General features: G+C 40.6%; 4 protein-coding genes across 8 annotated transcripts in view; 1 reads left to right on the forward strand and 3 right to left on the reverse strand.

Annotated features, from left to right (window-relative positions):
* spata4 (spermatogenesis associated 4) overlaps positions 1-22,430 on the reverse strand; it is a 49,439-nt gene that overhangs the window by 12,410 nt on the left and 14,599 nt on the right. The gene's annotated exons all lie outside the window — the stretch shown is intronic.
* ctso (cathepsin O) lies at positions 812-4,950 on the forward strand. Of its 3 annotated transcripts, XM_077733304.1 has the most exons (9): positions 819-941; positions 1,008-1,133; positions 1,363-1,468; positions 1,837-1,964; positions 2,711-2,878; positions 3,295-3,416; positions 3,815-3,978; positions 4,592-4,684; positions 4,828-4,950. In XM_077733304.1, exons 1-9 carry the CDS (start codon positions 936-938, stop codon positions 4,860-4,862), a joined length of 948 nt encoding a protein of 315 aa, XP_077589430.1. In that variant the 5' UTR covers positions 819-935; the 3' UTR covers positions 4,863-4,950. The 3 variants fall into 3 exon arrangements, with proteins under 3 accessions (XP_077589428.1, XP_077589429.1, XP_077589430.1); XM_077733302.1 differs by having other exon boundaries at positions 812-1,133; XM_077733303.1 differs by having other exon boundaries at positions 812-1,133; positions 4,592-4,950.
* On the reverse strand, positions 4,893-9,206 carry tdo2a (tryptophan 2,3-dioxygenase a). The gene is made up of 12 exons (XM_077733301.1): positions 9,059-9,206; positions 8,882-8,987; positions 8,193-8,283; positions 7,956-8,026; positions 7,546-7,673; positions 7,275-7,461; positions 7,007-7,114; positions 6,827-6,938; positions 6,680-6,737; positions 6,487-6,566; positions 6,191-6,281; positions 4,893-5,383 (listed from the first exon to the last, which is right to left on the reverse strand). Exons 1-12 carry the CDS (start codon positions 9,091-9,093, stop codon positions 5,230-5,232), a joined length of 1,221 nt encoding a protein of 406 aa, XP_077589427.1. The 5' UTR covers positions 9,094-9,206; the 3' UTR covers positions 4,893-5,229.
* Positions 13,519-22,430, reverse strand: part of LOC144207070 (teneurin-3) — a 134,204-nt gene continuing 125,292 nt past the window's right edge. For 2 of the 3 annotated variants that reach the window (XM_077732290.1, XM_077732289.1), the window contains 6 exons: positions 21,567-21,742; positions 21,107-21,342; positions 20,512-20,808; positions 17,422-19,033; positions 17,066-17,196; positions 13,519-15,626 (listed from right to left, as the gene is read on the reverse strand). In XM_077732290.1, coding sequence (XP_077588416.1) covers positions 14,874-15,626; positions 17,066-17,196; positions 17,422-19,033; positions 20,512-20,808; positions 21,107-21,342; positions 21,567-21,742 — 3,205 coding nt within the window. In that variant the 3' untranslated portion in view covers positions 13,519-14,873. The remainder of the gene's footprint in view (positions 15,627-17,065; positions 17,197-17,421; positions 19,034-20,511; positions 20,809-21,106; positions 21,343-21,566; positions 21,743-22,430) is intronic. The other variant, XR_013328556.1, reaches the window with a different exon arrangement.

Raw genomic sequence — 22,430 nt, forward strand, 5'->3', positions numbered from 1 at the left:
AAAACACGTAAAAGCCTTACTATACATGGTTATTTTTTTCAACAAATAAAAGCCTTAATATTCATGGTCTTGTTCCAAGAAAAAAAACTTACTTAATTAGATATTTGCATATCTTTTTCTACTGTAGACAGATCCCAAAGTACTACAATTTCATGACATTAAAACAATCAAATACACTCTACTGCAAATACTTATTTTTGCTAAGCTTGTTGGTGTTTCAAACAGTTTCAAATTAAAATACAAAATAAAGCCTAAAATTTTAACCTAAAGACATTTTAAACATAGACAAAGTGATAATGAAACCTAGATCAAATTTTGAATTATTACTTTCACGACATATTTCAAGTTCAAATCAATATCAAAGGTGGCCCAGTGGCGCAAGCTGTTAGTGTGTCAGCCTTACAACGCTGGGGTCCTGGGTTCAGTTCCAGGTCATGCCCATCTGTGTGCAAATTGAATCTTCTCCCTGGCCCTGTGTGGGTTTCCTCTGAGTACTCCAGTTTCCTCCCACAATCCGTAACCATGCATGGTAGGCTGATTGGACACTCTAAATTGCCCCTAGGGATTCAGGGTGTCTCCCACCTTTGGCACTGGAGACAGCTGGGATTGGCTCCAGCACCCCCTGTGACCCCAATGAAGATAAAACAGTTCAGAAAACGAGATGAGCTGAAAAAAATATTGTATGTATTGGAATTCTCAAGCGAACTGTCTGCTACCCAAAATACACTTTATTCTTTTAGAATTGCTTCCCTCGTGTGGTAGTTTTGGAAATTGCAGCACGGCCCAATCATTCAAAGGTTTCTTTTTCGTAATGTTATACTTCCGCTTTCGCAACTGCTGCTAGGTTTGTGAATCAAAACAATGCCCCGAGAAAGAAGTGACATGATCACCAGCATTTTTCTTAATGTCGTTACGAAAACTTTCCTGGGGCCAATATGAAGGTGGGCTTCTGCACGGTTACTATGGCGACCGTTTTCGTCGTTGTCGTCCCACTTTGTTGCAAAAAGGAAAGCTGGAACGCGCGATCGAAGCATTTGAACGAGGCACTGCCTGATTTTACTCCATCGGATGCTCGTTGCTGCCTCATGTATGATGGCAAAGAACAATTTGAGCGCTTCAATCACTGTTTTCAGGTGAGAAGTAACCACGCCCACTACCTCAAACGTATCATTGATGTACATCTGGAATTCTATGACTATCATCAGTCATCAATTATTCTAAGATAAACAACTTTTACAAGAATTACTGGGCAAGTGGGTTTGTCAAATGGCAGTTATTTCTGGAAAAAGTGAGAAACAATTTCAACTATAACCTGCATACAATGTATTCAACAATATATATTTTGTTTTTGGGACAACTCAGGGTGCAACGGCACGTCATGTGTACCTGAACTCTTTTTCCACTCAACCTCAGTCTGCCAAGTATGGGATGAACAGTTTCTCCTCCCTTTCACCCAAAGAATTCCGAGGTAGGATAATCTGGAATACTTCTTCATTGCATGTGCACCAACAATTACTAGAGATGTCCCTCATCCAATAAAGTGATTTAGTAATCTGGACTCATTTTCAGAAGGTGGAAATCCGTTAAAAATGTTATATGTATTTTTTTATTTTGATTTTTAAATAACTCATTGGACATATGGATGCTTTTTTTTCCACATTTTGGATATATGCAGATCGTTAAAATTAGGTGACTCAGATTTTCATGCAAGAATAGAACATACTTTCATGGAAAATATGATCTGATGGTGAATTTAAAAGTGAATCAATTTGAGTTTGACTTGTTTTACATGCTTTCCATCTCACAGATCATTGTGTTTTTTTATGTTCATGGCAGATTTGTACCTGCGAGCAAGCTCTGAGCACGCTCAGCCATTCCCCCCCAGTGCAGATTTAAAAGAGCTGCCGGCCAAATTTGACTGGAGGGACCAAGCGATGGTGGCACCGGTCCAAGACCAGCAAGTGGTAAGATGGAACACAGAGAGGTGTTATTTTTAGCCTGAAAAAAACTCCAAACTAAAATAAATAAATACCTTTTTTGAAGATACAGAAAATGTTATGTTGGACAGCACCAATATGATGATGTATAACCACATCATCATGCAATGTGATATTATTTTTAACTTTGACAATTTTAAGATTTTTTTTCCTTCTTAGTTTCCTATAATGAACATTTATTTCAACAGGGCAGTTTGGTAGATTTTACATTTCTATTGAAGCGACTTTGGAAGGTAAAAGTACGTACAGGTGCTCTGACGCCGAGTCTGTTAAAAGAGCCAGATTCAGAAAAATTGGCTTTTATTAATCAGTAAAATAACACACTTTGTGTCGGAAAATGGTCCAGTAAAATAACCCCTGTCGAGTCAGATCTTTAAAAGTCTTTAAAGAGGGTTCTTGAGGCTGTCGGGACTTCTTTCAAGATGATTGCACGTCTATCAAATAAATGCAGTGTGCCTGATAATGGCTTGCTTTTAAAAGATAAATGAGGGCAATTATTTGACCAGCAGGGTGGGGCCGGCCTCTACAGACTGCCTCGTGCATTAAAATGAAGTCTTTTTGTCCTCCTGTCCTTTACAAAGTCACCAAGTGGCTAATTTTGGAAAAGAAATGTATCTCCACTGGCAAGGATGGACTTTTTACGACAGGATTTGGATTAATACCTCCCTGGGGGCTTTGAACCTTAGCTTTTCCCGATAATTCATCTTTTGCAGTGCGGGAGCTGCTGGGCATTTAGCGTGGTCGGCGCCGTGCAAGCGGCCAGCGCCATAGCGGGAGCGCCGCTGGAGGAGCTCAGCGTGCAGCAAGTCGTCGATTGCTGTTTTCCAAATGGAGGCTGCAGTGGAGGATCGCCGACCAAAGCCCTTCGCTGGCTACAAACGGTGCTTTGAACTTTTGGGGGAAAAAAATAAATCTATTCTAAATGAAAATCTGACCCCGAAAGCAATTTCAGTCCAAAAAGAAATATGTTCCAGGAATTCTTGGCCTAAAACTTAGAATAAGAAGAAGTTTTTTGGGGCCATTGTGGGCCCATTATTTTTTTTGGGTACTTTGAACCTTAAAAATAAAATAAAAAATACATTTTATAGTTGGCAACCAATTCACAGTGTACGCCAACTTTTCCCCTCACTTTGCTGTGATGGATGAATAAATGTCTCTTTTCAAGTAAACTGACACAAAAGTCCCAAGAACAAAGTCCCAAAAAGACCCAGGAAATCTAATAATCTATCTAATGATAATCTAATAATTTAACTCACAAATAAAAAAGCAAACCTCATATCATGCTTTCTTCCTGCAGACCAGGGTGAAACTGGTGCCCCAGTCAGAGTACCCATACCAGGCCAAGAACGGCATCTGCCAGTTCTTCTCCAGCCCTCAAAAAGGCGTCACCATGAGGAACTTCACAGCTTACAATTTCAGGTGAAAAAAAGCCATTTTCCCTGCCACGTGAAGGCAATAAAAGCTTAAAAATTAACACCCCCTACTATTTATGAGTTGACAAGAAAATCAGAAAAGTTCAAGGACAGAGGCGGGTCCGGAACACGTGATGTTTGCTGTATCAACACAGATATTGATCAATCAGTAGCACAGAAGGTCTTAAAATGTCAGGGGTCAACATTTGTTGCAGTGGGATTGGTGTTGAGGTCACATAAAAAAAAAAAAATACATCCACGTGTAAGATTAGAACATTAGAAATTTCCTACAGGTCATTTTCTGCTATTGGCGGTTGTAGTCAAGCTTTGCTTTGCCAAATATTCCCACAATGGCTATTCCTTTCCGCAAGAGTAATGTTATTTCTACTTTTCTGCTCTACCTAGCGGTCAGGAAGAGGCAATGAAGGCAGAGCTGGTGGCGCGAGGTCCTCTCTCCGCCATTGTGGATGCAGTCAGTTGGCAAGACTACTTGGGAGGAATCATTCAGCATCACTGCTCAAGTCGTTGGCCCAACCACGCCGTGCTCGTGGTGGGATATGACACTACCGGTATGCCAGTCAACACTCCCTAAGGTTTTAAAAAATATCCAAGATAAATGTCATAAACAGAACATTCTCCCTAGAGTTCTAGGTAAATATCGATTTGTCCTATCATTGCTACTATTTTGTTGGCCTCTTTGGATGTTGACAATGTTGCAACATCAAGGTGCTGTTATGTCATCAAAGTGTTATGTAAGGCTTGCAAGTGCAATGCTGTGGTTGTGGTCTTCGAGTAAGGGGGCCACTGTGTTTGTTACAATGTTGAAATAGTCCTGTGGCATTTAAGGAAAAGGATTCAACGTTAAAGAGTGGATGGCACAGGTGTCAAAGTGGTGGCCCGGGGGCGAAATCTGGCCCGCCGAATCGTACGAGTGCCGACTTTCTGCTCTTGTTATACCCAAAAAGGGGGTGTCTGGATTTGTCATTAAGGCAAACGTATCCAAAATGCTTTGTTTTGACTTATTACGTTGGGGTAGTATATAACCTTTGAAATCTCTGTTTATTTGTTGTGGGCACCTTTTGTCAATATTTACTCACAGCGATTATGCAACCTTTCTCATGCCAAGTTTTTTTTATCTTTACTCTGAAAATATTGACTGTACTATTTGTTGTTTTTCATTAGGAGTAATACCATTCTGGATTGTGCAAAATTCCTGGGGCACAAACTGGGGAAGCGAGGGTTATGCTTACGTCAAAATCGGCGGTAACCTTTGCGGTGAGTGAAAATATTGTTTTTTTTTTTAATTATTATTTCTTTTTACCATCTACATTCGTTTTCATGATGGATCTCCTTTGCATAATTTTCACTGAGCCCTGTGGGATCGACATTAATATTCTCTTTACTTGGTGTGTTTCCAGGCATTGCGGATTCTGTGGCGGCTGTGTCTGTTTGACATCATGCAAATAAATCACTTTATAAGGGATTTAATGGTGGGGCTTTATTTAAGCACCAAAAAAAAAATAAAACAACCTTAATATACACCCCTGATGCTATGTACAACAAACACTTCTCTTTAAATACAAAAAAACGATACAGGTCCGCAAATAGAGATTATACGAAACAAGATATTCACATTCTCTTAATTCCCATGCTGTGCAAATAGTTTTAGATGCTAAGCATCATATTTTTCATTATATGTTATAATTATATTTACATCCTCGCGGGATAGCCACGTAATACTGAGTAGACGGTTTGTGTCTTATGGATGGACAAAGTGGTCTTTTTGAGTGTGGATGTGATTTTTGTCTCCATTTTTTGAGCTAATCCGAGTCCTCACTGCTGCAGTAAGAGCTGTCGCAGCATTCAGCCGTGTAAAGGAAGGCGTGAACATTGGGGGTCAACTTGGGTACCCAGTGGCGAGGTACTAGAAACGTGGCCAGGTTGAACAAGTCCACAAAGACTTTGTAGCGGTCACTGGAGGTAGAAAAAATAGAACGATGGAATAAATAAAACAATCTGGCCATTTGTGTCTTGTACAGGCACGGCGTGGTATCATAACGCAGGGGTGTTAAGATTACCAGAAGGGTGGGGTGATTCTACAAAATATTATTGTGATTCGTATTCTGCTTTCTTATGATCATAGAAACAGGATAACAGTAGGGGAACAATTATTTGTACCACCTGTGGGGTGTGTATTTTATTTAGACACCCTATTTAGGACTTACTATATAACATAAACATCACCAAAAGATAACCATATTAGGCTTTAAAATATTCATAAAACTTTTTTTTCCTTGGAAACATGTCCAGAAACACACAGGTCATATTAAACTGCTCAAAGGCATATAATATTCCGTATTTTTTTTAAAAACAGTTATGTTAAATACCCAGGAGGCCAGGGCACGTATAGCAGTTATTATTTATTATTTTAATTTAAAATTATAATTGTGTTGCATTATAATTTTTCTTTAATAAAGTAGAGTTTTGTTATATATTATAATAGAACCAACTTTATATGTATTGTCATATATTTCTGGGAAATTGTATGACCGTATCATATATTTCTGGGCAATTGATATAGCAAAGATTTCAAATGAATCCTGTAAAAAATTAGAAACCTGGAATGGGTGCAGGAAAGATGACTACATATGGATAAAAATACATAACAGGTAAATTAATGCAAACAGGAGACAGTTTTTTTCTCAATACTGTTGCAGTGAATCTCTAGAATTCAGGCTTGAACCATAGACACACACACACACACACACACACATAAAATACCTGACAGTAGATCTCAGGTAATGGTATCCAGAGGAACCCCCTGTGCCTGCCTTGCTGCCAATCATCCGGTGCACCATGCATACATGATTGTCTACAACAACAATGGAGAGAACAAAACTCCAAAGATGTCAATAATTGATACACAAGCACCAGGGCAGCTATGGGTGAAAACATGTCAAGCTGAAGCAGAGGAGCATCCTGCAAGTTTCCGACTAACTTTTAGACGGGCAAACTTGTGGTGAGGCCTAAAGCCAATCATTACATCATATATTAATGTGTGCTGTTGGCGTACTTACATCTCCATTTTGTCATGAGCATGTCAATGTCCATTAGGGAGGTGAGTAGCTGGAAAGGAACCTGGAACCGAGGCTCCTCCCTAGTTTGACACACACACACATACAAATAACATCGACATAGTAAGTACCACTACTCTAGTATCACTATTAGAGGTACATAAAAGAAAAACATCAGTCTATACATAGGCATTACCTGTAGAAGTAGATCATGAGAGCTCCTTGTAGAGCTTTGTAAGAGAGCCGCCTTTCACCTTGGAAGGAAATGTACCGTCATTGAGCTTCATCTTACTCTTTTCTTCAAACATATGAGAGATATTTTCATTTAGGATGTTTTTCTGACCTTTACTGACAAGGTGATCATGACGCTTGATATCAAACAAGGATGTGAAAAGTTCCTTTTGTTTGAGCAGCTCAGCCATCATCTCCTCTTTGTCCTCAGAGTCAGACATTTGCTGCAGATCACAAACATGCGCTTAAAATCCACTTTCAATTCCACTTGATTTTTCATGACAACACTTACTTCAATGTTCTGCTCTTCCGTACGTAGACCTTTAAAGATGTTGATTTCCAGACTTTCCCAGAAGTTGAAACCATCTGTTTCCAGGCCAGGAGTTCTTTCAAGCCACTCCTTTAGACAAACACAATCCAAAATATAGTATTTCAGACTATCTGACTATGCTATAGTTGCAGTTACTTTGAGTATGTAGTAATATGGAATTAAAAGAAAAATATATAAACATATATCAGATTAATATGACAATAAATACATATAAAATCACTTTCTTTACCTCGACCAGTTTCAAAAGTGAGGACTCCTGTTCGGTGGCGAGCAGCAACTCGCCATCCTGACCTTTGAAAATGTCACGATAGTGTTGTCTGTTGTACGGAACTCTCATATTGTGGGGGACTCCGATTTTGTTCTCCAAGAGTCGGAACTGAAGACTTTGAAAGCCAGAAGCCGGAGACAGATATTCCCTATCGGCAAATCAGGGAGAAAAAAAAAATAAGCACATGGTGCAGACAAACCAGAGATGGATGAATTCATTCCATTGGTCAAACCTGAATTCATAAAAGTCCAAGGCTGTCATGGTCTCAAGGATGGTGAACTGTTCTACCAGTAGCCTGAGGATGACCACGATTCTGTGGATGCGATTGTTGACTTTGAGCATATTGCGTTCATCTCGCACCTGCATGGAGAAAACATTTAAGATACAGATTTTTGGGTGAATATCCAACCCTCCAAAACATATTTCATTTAACGCATGAATTTTGCCAGGCATGTCCTTCAACAGGAGACCCACAAAATCTAGTGCACGTAAATAACAATAATAAAAAAATTTGGACTCCACGCGATGGAACATTTATAATTTTCTTGAAAAATCCCAGTAATGTCATTTTTGGACCATATTGGCACGGTTAATAGAATCGATCAGATGGAATAACAACCCAAGTTAATAAATGTGACTTACATGTCCACTAATGAAGATCTCGCGGACGGAATCCAACTCGAATAGAATTTGTTTGAACCACAGCTCATAAGCTTCAACAAAACAAGAGACATAGGGTTTGTTTACATTTCATGTTGTTATATGTAGCCAGTTATTTCTAACATGACGATGAAAATCTCCAAATTTTTTTCATTGGAACCCTCCCACCAAATTGAAGCAGACATTCACTCAGCTGTGTAAACTCGACGCTCGTTTTACCTTGATGCGTGACAATAAAGAGATGCTCGTCATGAATTTTGTTGCCTTTCAGCTCGCTCTGCAACACCTGTGCTGTCACGATTTGATCCAGCTTTGAGTGGAGAAGGGAAACAAAAAAAATCTTAGTACTATAGGTGGCATTCATTTAAAAAGATTTGAACCAAACCATTTCATTAACTCAATTTTAATGGTGGCATGTGTCCCTTTAAACAACAAGGTAAAGTGATGTACATACTAGTTTAGCTGATGGTTACAGAAATAGAGTAAACTGATCAAATGTCATCTAAAATCAACAGAAATAAAACAAATGTGGGTTTATTTGTACATGAGTCCTGTCAAAATATCATTTATTGAATCATTTATAGAGAAAAAAATGTAATTCCAGTTATTTGATAGCCCTTTAAAAATATTTTTACTATAAAGTCTTAAAATGACTGAATGACCTTGACTTTAGATCTATTAAATTTTGCCCAATCTATTTCTTTGTTGTTGTTTTTGTTGCTGTTTTGTCTTGAATGAACTGCAAACAATCCTTTGTATCAAATGAAAATTGCTATTAGATTAAAATATACATTAATATGAATGCATTATTAGCCCTCTCATTACATTTTTTTGTTTTTAAAATAGTCCCACTCATATGAAGTTAGAATATTTCTAACAATACCATGTAACTAGTGTTGCCTTTATACCTTGAGGTAATCTCCATAGATGACCCCTCCTTTACTGGCCTTATTGATGCCCGCCTGAGAGACATCGTGCTCTTCCTTTGGTTCCTGAGGCTGATTTCGAAATAACCTGCGAATAAATCAAACCAAAGAAGTCATTGAATGTTACATTGAAATGTTCTACAGTCATAATAAACATACAAGTGCCTCTTCTCAAAATAAGGACATCCGCTCATGACTTGTCCAAACAGAATGCAGCAAACAAGATCCGTTGCTTAAAAATATTCACATGTACTAAATCCTGTTCTGTGAATTTCCTGTATTTAAAGCTTAAGTGTCACCCAATCAGAGATGAGGACACCTGTCGTCACGCGACACGCCTCTGCTTTATTTACCGTAGGCCCCACCGTCAATTATTGGACTTTGTTTGACCGGGTAAAAGGTGCCATCACAGGAAGACATCATAACAATAATCAGAAGGGAAAAAAAAGAATACAAAAAAAGTGAAAGCTTGCATGAATGGAAAGAAAATGAGATGAATAAGATGACAAAAAAGACAAAGTCATACTAGTATACTATATAAATGGAAAAAAAAATGTAACCGTAAGTAAGTTAGAAGTCATTTTGGGTGGAGAAAAGTAGTGAAATGCTGGAATATTAAGAAGTCATGAGTAACCATAGAAAAACAATGTTGTAGGATAAAAACAGGGAAAAGGTCACATGTTTAGGAATGATGTTTTGAAGAAATGTTTTGATTAAAAAAAGTTATAGTTGCTGATTCATGTAGAATTTGAGGAGTTTGAGCATCATCTTGTAGTTCAAATATTTTGAAGCAATCATTTCCTAAATGTCAAAATGTTGAGAATTTAGAGTGACACTAAACATCCTTTTTTGGCGAATTGATCACTGAATCATCATCAAATTATAATTTTGGAAAGAATTATTGTAACGGCATTTGTATATTAATTTCTATCAAAGTGACGGTACACCTGACATGAACGTCAATGACTGGCAGAAAACATACAAGTGATGGGAAAGAGCAAACTTTGCACATTCATTGATTTCTATGGGGTCACGGGAGCCATAGAAAGCATGACGATTTGCCACAATCCTCTCTTTTTGGGTTGCTGGACTCACTGGTAAATATTTGCCATGCGGTTAATATTTTGTCCACAACGACATGGCCTCTAAATGGTCACGTTTGTCTAGACACAAGTGCAGTGTTTTGATCTGAAACACGTTGACAGTACAACTAATGGTGACCATTAGGGGGACGAAACAGACCACTTCAAACATCCAAGACTCCTCAGTCAGTCAATTCACTGGCTTTGTTATAAATTCCAGGCCGGTGACCCCTCCATTTGAACAGCTGATTGGAAGCATCGAGGGCGGGATGACAAGAAGCTCTTTGGAAACGGGGACGAGGGCGGCCAGATCTCGTAAACCTAGTTTGGCCTCTCGTGAGGTCACTGATAGCCCCGGAGAGCTGCCACGTGTCCCACCTGCATGCAGGCAGGCTCTCTCTTAGACAGTGACTCATTACAAGAGAGGAAAAGAAAAAAGAGGAACCTTCCATTGCGGTTTGCGTGCAAGATGACCTCGTTCGCTTAAAACAACAATGGGCCAGATTTTCCTGGGATTACGTTAATAAAGCGAACAAACAAAGTGTATTTATAGAATGTTTTTCATGTCTCTTCATCTGACATTTCATACAAATTACAGCGACTTCAGACCGTTTACTAAATAAATGCTTCCTTAAATCATGATAAAGAGGACAATGAATTATAGCGAAGCAAAATGTTTAGTATTTCATATTTGTTAATATTTATCTGACTTGAACATATGCTTCGACTCTGGAACTGAGTTAAATCTTGCCTCTAGATTAGACCTCAAAAGTGCACACATTGTTTTTGAACCCGCCCAGTTCAAATTCTAAATAGAAATAAAATAACCATATCAACAGGAATTGACACAGAAATCCCCCCAGGAATGTAGAAGTGAGCCAAACTGAATGCTGATTTTTCAGTCCCAGTGACAAGCCTAGATGTCCAATCCCTTCTGTCTGGCAAGGGCAAAAGAACAATTGCACATCTGGACCTCTAAATGTATGTTTTGACCTTGGTGGGGATCTGTGTCCGATTGAAAAACATCGGACTCCTTATTTCCCACATGGGCACATTCCTGCTCAATATGGTTACCTCTCAGCCGCGCGTGCGTGCGTGCGTGCATACCGACAACGTATGGAAGTGGTGGCGCAGCGGGAAGCCAAGGGAGGTTCTGTGATGTGGCCGGTCTTTGAAGTTACTTTCGTATGGTTGAGCCAAGGCCGCCCCCGTCTCAGCATGGGGCTGCGGCTGGAACTCCCCTTTGATGGCGCCTTTATTTAACCTGACAGTGCCAGTGAGGGGAGGGGGTGGGTTCTCGGACAACTTGCCAATTAACATGCCGTATACTCCAGTTTTCAGGTCTGCTCCGAGGGCGCTAGGGTGGGAAAAAGTTCCAATTCCTTTCAAGTTGATTGACTTTCAAAACCCAAGCCACAGGAAATTATGTTCCAGGATCAAATTAAGTAAGGCAACTCGATACCTGAGGTTTGACGGCATGTAAAATGCGTGGAGGTGGGCACAATAATGATCAGGTCCTATTTCTAGATTTGAAATGAGGCTAGAGTAGGGGGTCACTAAACTATTCCTATACATAAGGACAACAATAGCTGCAGGATTTTCCTTAAAACTTAACAAGAAGATGCCAATGTGTCTGGCAAGCATGGTGACATTGTGGCAGTGGTGGTTCGGTAAGATAGTTTGGAGTAAAACTCAAAATTCTTGTGTTGACTATGTTTTCTAGTAATTTTTGTTGTTACTTTGAGGTTTCCTACTCCGTTTTTTTGGGCTGACTGGTTCCAAAGCACGTTCAAAATATTATAACACAATTATAAGTGTCACCTTATTAGTCAACTTGACTTCAATGTTGCTTGGGAATTCGAACAAATCAAAACAAACAAAGACAAATGTTAAAGAAGTCAGACATTGTGCCTTTAGAGGTCAGTAAAGAGTCATGTAGCTTACCCAAGTTTCACTGTATTGACGCACAGGCATTTCATGTCCAGTCCGGTCAGATGAATAAACTTGAAGGTCCCTGAAGGGATTCTGAGAGAAAGAGAGAGAGAGCGAGGGAGCACAATGAATTGAAAATAGATATGGGTAAAATATATGATATAAAATAAATACATGAGTAAATTAAAACGCTATCTTACGCTTTCGAACGTGGGAGAGCAAAACAGTACAGCAGAAATAGAAAGGTTGATATGAGCTGGCTCTTCTAAGCAAGAATTAGGTGAACATATTTACGTGAGCTGCCTTCATGAAATATTGCCAGAGAAAGCATAAAATATTTATTTGACAGGCGGGCGGGTCAGATGGCAGTATGCCTCGTAAACATGAAATTGACTTGAACTAATATGCTTAATGCATGTATAGACACAGTTGCAAATGCATGACATCAGGCTGGATGGAAACCTTAAGTGGAGTTGCTGTTTTGGTCTGAAAAATGACAGAAAACAGGCAGAAATATATATTTTTTTACCCTTCTATTTTAAAATGTATTTATTTTTGATAAAATAATAATCTGTTTGTGTTCACAGAGCACCACGAAGATTGCACAATATTTCTGTTTTATATGTCCCATGATTTTTTGGGGTTAAAAACGTCACAAAATGACTCAATAATTTGATAAATAGAGTAATTGGTTATTGACTTCTAACCCATATAAAACTGTGCCAGTCTTTTAAAATAGGGATCTTAATGTAGATCAGGAGAAACATGCTGAGGGACCATCCAAAATCTGTACTTTATTAGTTATGTATAAACACAAACATAAATTACTGGTAGTTTGACCATTAACAAAAGCGGGTGGCCCTGGGGTCCCCGAGGAGTCCATTTGAGTCCTTTTTCTCAATTTTTCACCTCTCCCACAATAAACACTTGGTATTTAATCATGGAAACCGTTTTTTTTTCTCAAAGCAACAAAACACATGTTGGAGTTTACAAGTGCTAAATGTCATATACATGTTTTTTTTTCTCGTTTTTTTTTCGGCGTGATTCGGAAACTAACATTTGCTCTGGCCATTGATGACATATACTGTAACGTGAACCCCCCCTAGATATGAGTGCGCACCATGTAAACATTTCCTGGTCATACAAGAACTACAGTGAAGCCGGACATTGTGAAAACAAACTAACGACGAGGAAAAAAGAACAACGTTAAAAACATCATTGAAGCCACAAGTAGCGATAAATAGGCCCCCAACAACCGAAAACCCATTTTCAAACATTCACGCCATGCTCCGCCCACATGACATGGCCCTGAAAATGTACCCATAATAGCTGCTTGGAAAAAGAAAGCCATAAATGTAATATATTTTCAAAAGTCTTCAGAAATCAAACTTAGAATTTGCCCATAAAACTGTAGCCTCTGTAAATAAAAATGTCTTACCTTGTTTAATTTTAGGTGTGGTTTCTTCAAACATTTTCACACTCATCATTTTCTTCTGGAATGGTGGTGTTTTTTCTCTCTGAACTTTCCAAAGGGCGTTAAAGTGAGTTGTGTTGGGGACCCCCTTAGATACAAAGATTCTTAAAAGGATATGCAACAAAAAAAAGTAGGTTTTCAGGCATGTTAGGACATTCCCCCGACAGCCTGTCATCCATTTAATGATTCTGAGAGGGCCTACGTACAATCACCTGGTGCACAAGCCTTAAAAACAAAATGAAAAAACAAAAAGAAAAGAAAAAAAAGGTCATTTCCTTCACTATTGCTCCTCTCGAGAGTCCAGAAGGCTTTTTTTTTGTGCTACAGAGGAACTGACCTGTAATTGCCCGTGTTAAGGCTCGGTGACTTTCAAAGTCCCTTTTTTTTTTGGATCACAATGCACAGCATTGCGCTTATCTGTTTGATTCCTTTTCTTCTACTGTTTGATTGTTTACAAAAACATCCATCAGGAACATACATAACTCACAAAAAGGATATTGGATTTTGTCTGCTGCCGAAAACTCCAATTGACCTATTCTGATACCTTGACTAATCAGTTGTGCAACTTGGGAGCCACAAGATGTTGTGTGTTCATTCATCCGAGCGGTGGGTGAGCTTCAAATAAACTGTATGGAAGTGAGAAACAATAGTTAAGCAGTCATTATTAGTTTTGCACCGATACTGTACACAAGTTCTTAGGGGAAAAAAAGAGAATTATTATTTTAAACTAAAGTACTGCATACTGGAATGTAAAGAAATGGCTATGATGGCTTGAGCAGACACAGCTTAACTTATTAACGAAAGTAGCGGGGTTCACCCTGGTGAGAAAAATAATAAATTTCTTTTTTTTTCTGCTAGATGTCCAATACATTTGAAGAGGGAGGGCTGACAGCGAATGAATCCATTCAGTACCGATACGTGTGGCACTAAATACTATGTAACTGTATCATAGTTTTACAGAGCAAAATCTGGTGCTTGCAAATTTCTTTTTTTTGATAATCAGCTGCCTTCTAGAGATATAATAGGATATTTACTGTTAGATAATTTGGACAACTTTTTGATAAAAATTATGAATATATGTACCATCAAATCACTTTGTTGTGGGGGAAGATTGATTCAATTTCTTCTGAAGAGTATAACTTTAGTATTTTTGTTGTAAAAATACAGAAACTAAACCAAGCCCACAAAATAAAGAGCAAAAAAAGAGAAGAAAAAAAATCAGTTAACATGGCCTCAGGTTCCGAGCTGCAAATTTGAAAGGATCCACTGCAAAAGAAAATGGAGTCATGAGCCTCGTCCCAAATTTAATTGAGCCCATAAGTCAAGGGTCCACTCAATTGCAGGCAGGTCCGGAACATATCTGCAGTGACAAACGAGTTTGTTATGGTAGTGCATTTGGAGGTTTATCCAAAAATAAACAGTCCACGGTCCCAACCTTTTTGGGAGTGGCGTACAACAGGAGCAGTCACGTCCCCGTAACGTTTTGTTACCTCTTCCCGATCTCATTTTGCCTCAGAAAGTGGATGTTGTCGGCACTGTCCGCCAGCTCGGGGTACTGCTCGGCGGAGAGGGCGTAGTACCCGTCGTAGCCCAGCACTTTACCCCCGCTCAGCAGCTGGCGCTTCTCGCCCTCCGTCCACGGCCGGCCGCCCTCCTCGCCGTCGCGCAAACGCCTCTGCTCCCGGGCCCAGGCGCCCGCCAAGGCCCGCTGCCGGGCCAGCTCGGCCACGCGGGCCTTCTCTTCGTCCACGGTGGCGCCGTAGCGCACGTGTAACGCCAGGGCTCCGGCGCGTACCTCCACGTCGGCGAAACGCCGCGTGCGTCCGTCCATGACGGTGGTGGACTGCGACACGGTGACGTTGACGCCGTTTTCCAGCGTCTTGTGACCGCTGGTCAGGTGCAGGGCGGCCAGGTCGACGTCGGGCAGGCCCGGCTTGACGAAGTGGTGCGTGTCCCGCCCCTCCACCGTGAAGTGGAGCTCCTCCAGGTAGAAGGCGTTGTTGAGGATGCTCGCCACCTTGATGCAGTCCTCGCCCGCCATGTTGAGGGTGTGCGCGTGCACGCTACCCTTGTAGATGGCGAACATGACAGCACGGCCCACGGGGGACGCCGCTGCCGAGAACCACAGCCAAGGTTTCTCTCCGCGACGGCCTCGCCGCAGGTGGACCTCGGGCAGGCGCTCAAATGACAGGAGAGATTGAGCCTGGCGGGTGACTTCACGCTGCACCCCCGAAATGGACTGCCAAGAAAGAGAAGACGAATGGTAAACATGGAGATGAACACTTATTCCTCTTATAAAAAAACCCAAAAGATATGATTAAAAAAAAAATGTTTTTTTAGAGAAATAAGAAAACTTATCTACTAATGAGGGTCAAGGCTAGCTGAATTCATCACTTTTTTTGATTAGGGTTATTCATGTCAAATAGAATACACTGGTACCTCTACTTATGAATACTCCTACATATGAAACATTCAGATTATGAAAAGCACCTCTGCCACCCTTGTAAGTATAAGTCATACGGAAAATGCATGAATGAATAAGTTATTGAAACTAAAACAAGAACTTTTCTTTTTTTTTCCCAAAAAAGTACCACAGTGTCTTTGCCCTTTCCTGCAAATATTTATCTAAAAACAAACATGATGATGATATATTTTCTTGTTTTATAAAACAAATCCAAAAGCGGCACTAAATAAAACAACTGAAGTCAGTCTCAATCTGGAGGTCAATCAATTTAGACAAGTGCAATGAAACGTTAACAGCTCAACACGGCACAAGATGGCTCGTGAGGCAGAAGGTTAGTGTGTTTGTGCTGGAGGGCTTCTTCACTCCAAAGCAGAGAATCCCCTCATGACACTCTTCCTGCTCGGGCCCCCCAAACCGCCTGAGTAGCCCCACATACTTTTAACTTACAGCAGCAGACAGCAGTTAGAAAATATATATTCTGCTGGAGAAAGAACACTGTTTTATTTATTATGCAAATAAGAATCAATTAAAAGTAATATTGTCTCAGAAATGCATAACAGCAATGTCAGCTTTACAACACACTTATGCAAACAGTAAGAAATTACGTTTTATTGCTTCTGTCTGCACTCCAACAAAACAAATATGTGATTTAAAGGGCACTTAAGTGTAACAGTATTGGTGCAGCATTGAAAAAAAAAGATGATTATAGTATTAAAATGTAAAAAGAATTCAGTGGAGCTTTGTTTTTATCTGCTTGGTAGTGCTGAGAATCTCAAGGTTTCAAAATTAATGAACCTGTTCAAATTAGTCCGTTTTTTGTGATAGAAAGACTATTCTTTATAAAAAGCTTTTTCATTTCCTAAAAAAATATTTAAAACATTTTTATAACTTTCTTCTCAGAGAAATACCAATAATTTCCAATCCAAAAATCTACTTAAAAACTTAAATCACTATAATCCAATTATTCTTTCCCACCTCTAAACTTTATCGCAATAGGTATCTAAAGTGTCTCGAAGACTATAATAGGATTATAACTTTTGAATTATATCAATGCATGATTTTTTTAACCAACAAAAAGCAGAGGGTGTACAATTTCAAGATGTCCATTTTTATATGTTTAGAAAAAACAAAACAATAAAAGACATAAACAAATAGGAATTAATGTAACATGAGCATATCTGCATGAAAATTGCCGATAGCCAAAATGAACTCACCGGCAAATCATCCCACAGCTGACTCTTCCTGAGCTCGTATGATGGCATGCTGAGGTCAAACTTGGGCACCGGGAAGCCAGGAATGGTATTATGGAGGTGAAAACCAAATGTCACCAGCCAGCTGTTTACGTCTGTGGGAGCAAAAATATTTTTAAAAAATGACAAAAGCATTCTACACACTCAAGAATGTAATTCACTAGGAAGTGCAGTAAATGAGTAAAAGAACTCAGTTGAAGACAGGCAGTCATTTTCATGTTACTGTTCCCTGACATTTTATGGACAAAATAATAGAGCCACAGTGAGAGGAAACCATTAACCATAACCATAATGATCTCCTAGCTGAAACAACCTCTCACCTGCCACATATTCTCTCACTTCTTGGACTTTGCTGATGGGGTTGTTATTACGGAACATGTACAGATTAAATGGCACCGGCTCTTTGCCGACGTCTCTCAAGGTTGAAACGTCAGGCACTGTCCATCTGCCAGACATGATGTCGTAGTCTCTCTCGCCAAAATGCAGGAGCTTGGTGAGCGGGTCGTAAAGACCTCCGTGGAAACCCAGCACCAGCTGGAAATCGGGATTGGAGTCGAAGTAGACCTCGCCATAGGCCGTGTATTGCAGCTGCTTGACCAGAAGGCCGTTGCTGGTGAAGACGGCTAGAGGAGTCCCAGTGTTGTCGCAAGCAATGTAAAATTCCTCGCCACTGCTGATCTCCATGGCGAACAGGTGGCCCTGTAAGTCGTAGTACAGCGAGGTGATCTCTGAGCTCGAGTGGTTGTAGACGTGCGTGATGCGTGCCGGGTAGCTTAAATCGGCGTAAAAGTACTGCAAGTGTTGGCCCAGGCTGGTCTTGGAGGAGACCCTTCGACTGAGCCCGTCGTAGCGGTACTGGATGGCCCACCCACTGCTTTTACTGTACACCCGTACCAGGAGACCCTTGGAGTTGTACTCAAAGATCTCGGCCCCTCTCTGACGTAGAAAGCCGTCTTCATCCAAGCGGTACTGGATGTCTCCGAGACGGGTGATGCGGTCTCTGAGGTCGTAACGTAAGGGAAGGAGTCTTGCGTTGTTCCCCGCGTTGAGCAGGTGAAGGTTTCCGTTGAGGTCGTATGTGTACCGCCAGGTCACTTTTTCGTTTAAATAGACAGTCTGCAGCTGGCCGTCCACGTCGTATTCGTAGCCGTACTTGGTGGTGTTAGCGAAGGGTCCGATCTTGATTTCGCGCCGGATGACACGGCCCACGTCGTCGTATTGGAAGGTGATCCAGTACATGAGTGAGCGGAAGATTTCGTACTGGATTTCCTTTATGCGGCCGTGAGCGTCAAAGTGCTTGGTGTAGGTCATCACTGCCGTGGAGATGATCTGATTGATGTCGTAGTAGATCACGCCAAACTTGCCGAACTGCTCCACTTTGCCAGAGATGTCGTCGAACTGGTAGAGGTCGATGGGAAGAGGCGTCTCGTTGATAACACCTTGCACGCTTGTGACACGCAGGCTGCCGTCGTAGGTGTAGTCGAAGCGGGCGTTCACCATGCCGTCCTCGCTGAAGCGAAATATCTGTCGGTCTATAAGAGGTCCCACCTGCCGGTATCGGATGGAGCAGATAAAGCCGTCGCTCTGCAGGTTGACCGTCTTTAGGACGCCGGCGGTCTCGTCGTAGGTGAAGCTAACTCGTGTGCTGTCATACAGGACTTCGGAGAGCTTGTTCTGGCGCCGATAACGGTATAGAACCCGGCGGCCGGTGCCAAAGTGGGAGATTCTGAGCAAGAGGCCGTCCTCGCTGTAGTCCACGGCTACCGAGGCATTGCTTTCTGGAGGGTGGTAGAGGTTGCGGTAGTAACCCACTGAGCGCACCGTCTGCATGGTGTAACGGGCTACGCTGGGCATGGTGATGCCCGAAAGGCGGTCCAGGGAGTCGAAATCGAAGATGTATTGGCGCTGACTGTGGAGCAGCAGGACCATAGACTGGAGAATGACAAACACAGAGAAACAGAAGAGCAATTTTATACTTCCTATTTTTAAGTAAAACAATTGACTGATTTTGTTTCTTTTCTAGCGTAAACTGCATTTGTCTTTTACATTTAGATTCAGTGTGCAATTCTTAGCTTGACTTCTAGCAACAAATTTCAATTCTAGACACAATCACAGAACACCAGATTACCTTGCCATGTTATTTGCAATTAATCATCAGTTCCTCTAAGATGGTGGCAACTAAATTTCACAATTTTCAAACAACTCAGAATGGAATTGCAATTTCCAATTTTTTTTGTACTTTTGCCATTCCTCTCTCGTTGTTTCAACAAGAAAGTGATCAGAGGGTGGCTCTCCAACTGGTTTACAGAGCGCTGGCAGTGTTGCTGAGGTTTGTTTCCTCCTCGTGTTAAAATGTGATGCTCAGCCATCCGAGGGCACGTCGGCGTGCCCCCATCTCCCTGAGCTCTCACCATTGCTTACGTCAAATAGCGTGCACACAGGCCTTTCGTGGTCACGCAATCAAAGCCAAATCCCTCCCGAACAAAGAAAGCACAAAAACAAAACAAAAAATATTTAAACAGAAGAGTTGAAGCAGCCATAAAACAAAATCATCTTTTTGCTGAGTTGGGGATCCTCTAAGATCGGCGTCATGTGAAATGAGCTGCAATATTCATTTAATATTCATTTTGTTTTAAAGAACTGCATTGAAAATGAATATTAAAGCAATTCCTCAGAGTGTCCTCTGTGCTGGTTTGACGGCTGTCTGGCTGCCTGCCGAGATTTTTAAAATCAGACGGCAAAGAAGTTTCTCTTTTTTTTTCTTCAGAGTGAGATATGAAAAACAATGTCAGACCTTCAGTTATATTAAAAATCATTACATTTTACGCATTCATTTTCTCAGACAGCTCAATGTGTATAAAAATTAGACACTATGTGCTGACAATGTAATGGTAAGTGACACGCATGAATTCCAGTTTTTGTATTCATTATGAAATAGAAAGAATCTTGATTTTATTTCCATTGTGAAGAGAAAATGTATTAATAATATGTCAATGAATTGATATTGTAGACGGAGTGTTAATATGAAATTTATATATTTAAAATCTAATTGACATCTGTGGACAGATGAAAAAAATATAGGATTCACTCATTGCTTTTTAAGAATATATTCTTTTTTTATTTCTTCACTGCCTGAGTTAACCCTACAGAAAAAAACAGCTGTCTACTTTAGTTGAAATTACTATGAGCGCACTTACAGGTGTTTGTGAATGCAATCAGGTTTGACGAATTATGTGCAAATCATGATTTGCATAGACTCTATTAGGGAGCTATTGCGTTAGGGGTGATCTTGCTTGGTGTAGTATATGTATTATGAGGAGACTTCACCCATTAAATCTGCTATTTTCCTTTTTAAGTGCATGATTTTCTGACTATTGTTTTGTCAGCGGATCTGTAATGATAACCCTTACCTGCTCCAGGTAGGTGTAGCTCCATATTTTGCCATCAGCAAACACTCGAGAGACCAAACGTCCCTGTGTGTCGTAGCCAAGTTTCTCAGTGGTAGGACCCCTCTGCAGGGTGCTGATCTGTCCACTGCTGGTGCGGCTTACATTGACAGGCAGCAGCTTACTGCTAGGCAACCACAGCACTGGGTGCCCCGCTGTGTCATATATGATCTTCAAGAGGAACTTTCTATGGTCGTCGTAAATCTTCTCCGTCCTCAGGGTACGGTCATAATCCACAGAGAGGATGTTACGTCCATTCACCTTTTGGGAAGTAAACAGAGTCGAGTTTGTAGGGTTGGATCTGGACATACGTACATTTAATGGATGCATCTAGAACCAAGAGGTGGGAGGATGTAGTTGGGAATATTACTGAACTAACGTCAAATTCCAGCTAAATCTTAAGCATATTGAGTCAATTCTAACCTTTTACATGACTGAATTTTCAGATTCCTTTTCCTGATAGGGGCCTCTGCACTAAACTTAAGCCAATTAAGTCTCAAATCGTAACATTTTTGTTCCACAAGAGTCGTGTCGCCACCTCTGGAAGGACCAAACTTACCCGTAGCTTGCGTCCGAACACAATGACCTTCCCTCGCGCTTGCTCCTTGCGAAATCGCCACTCCACCAAATTCTGCCCGCTCTCCCCTGGCAAGCTCATGTTGCGACGGGCCACTGTTGGGTTAGCGGCCCCTGCCAAGATGTGCGGCTCTGTCTGGTAGTGAGTGTCCATCCCGTTGGCGTACGTGACCCTGAGTGAGTTATCAAAGCCCACCTGGTAGCTGCTTTTGCATTGGTCTGAAGGCAGAGAATCCATAGTTACAACATATAATTTATCAACAGGGAGTTAGTGTTAGGAACACCTGAACAAATATCCTAATCTGTAAATTTACAGTGAACAAAATTTCCCTAATTGAATCATTCACTTTAGTTGAACTCGACATTTTAAGTCGGCAGACAACTAAAATATGACCGCAACTTGCTCTGGCGACCTTTCACACAGTGAAAGAAGATCAACTCACCCTGGGAGAGGGTGTAGTAGGCATGGATACTAGAAGTGTTGGTCGTAATGCTGATTTCCTCATCACTAAGGGAGCTCTCGATGTCCACAGTAAGGGCGCTGTAGATGTCTGTGTAAAGGTTGTTCACCATGCCGGTGGGGAAGGTAACATTCATGAGCCGGCCCTCACTGTCATAGCTGATTTGGAAGACAAAGAGTAAAGTATTATATATTTTTTTTAAAGATCTGCCATTATTTTAAAATCACTTCCTATAGAATTTCATTATACTTTCATCCCAGACTTTTAACAAGAGCCTGTCTGATTTCAACCCTGCTTTGATTGCCCAAACCGTATTTTAAAAACGAATTTATAAGACTAGTGATGCTTTCAAAGCGTAATTCTTTCTTGAAATATGTGTAGTAAAATGGGAGAATTAGGTTGTTGTTTGGTAGGCCTATTCCAAAATAAGACAACATACACTTTGTCGTGGAGAGAAACAGCAGCTAATGTTTTTTTTTGTCTTTTCTAATTCAATTTGTTAAACAAACTCAGATGCTCCACTTGAAGGTAACTTCATTTACATAATGAAATGAGGTTGAACAACTAGGGAGCCTTCACTTGTTTCATTTGACGCTGCAGGAAAACACATTCTAGAAAGACTAAATCACCTAACTCAATCTAGTAACACCAGCTAGAAATCCCACAGGCTCTTTAAAAACCAAACTTTAAAATATTTCAGTGCCGTTGACAGAATTAGATATCCAATCCATTTGGACTTGGAGTGGCAAATGAACTTAATTCAATGATTTGACAGGAAAGGGGAATAAACATGCCCGTAAATTAATAGGAAATGATTCGACAACTCAAGGCACACATTTTTATCTG

This window comes from Stigmatopora nigra, chromosome 14 (assembly GCF_051989575.1).
Source record: "Stigmatopora nigra isolate UIUO_SnigA chromosome 14, RoL_Snig_1.1, whole genome shotgun sequence".
Taxonomy (NCBI): domain Eukaryota; kingdom Metazoa; phylum Chordata; class Actinopteri; order Syngnathiformes; family Syngnathidae; genus Stigmatopora; species Stigmatopora nigra.

Excerpts from the sequence above, each read along its gene's own strand:
- ctso (XM_077733302.1), top strand. The coding sequence starts at position 936 with ATGAAGGTGGGCTTCTGCACGGTTACTATGGCGACCGTTTTCGTCGTT. Across the intron at positions 1,134-1,362 it reads GCTTCAATCACTGTTTTCAG|GGTGCAACGGCACGTCATGT; the intron begins GTGAGAAGTAAC and ends GGGACAACTCAG. Across the intron at positions 3,979-4,591 it reads GGTGGGATATGACACTACCG|GAGTAATACCATTCTGGATT; the intron begins GTATGCCAGTCA and ends GTTTTTCATTAG.
- tdo2a (XM_077733301.1), bottom strand. The coding sequence starts at position 9,093 with ATGAGCGGATGTCCTTATTTTGAGAAGAGGCACTT. Across the intron at positions 7,115-7,274 it reads CACTTTTGAAACTGGTCGAG|GAGTGGCTTGAAAGAACTCC; the intron begins GTAAAGAAAGTG and ends GTTTGTCTAAAG. Across the intron at positions 6,939-7,006 it reads CGGAAGAGCAGAACATTGAA|CAAATGTCTGACTCTGAGGA; the intron begins GTAAGTGTTGTC and ends TGTGATCTGCAG.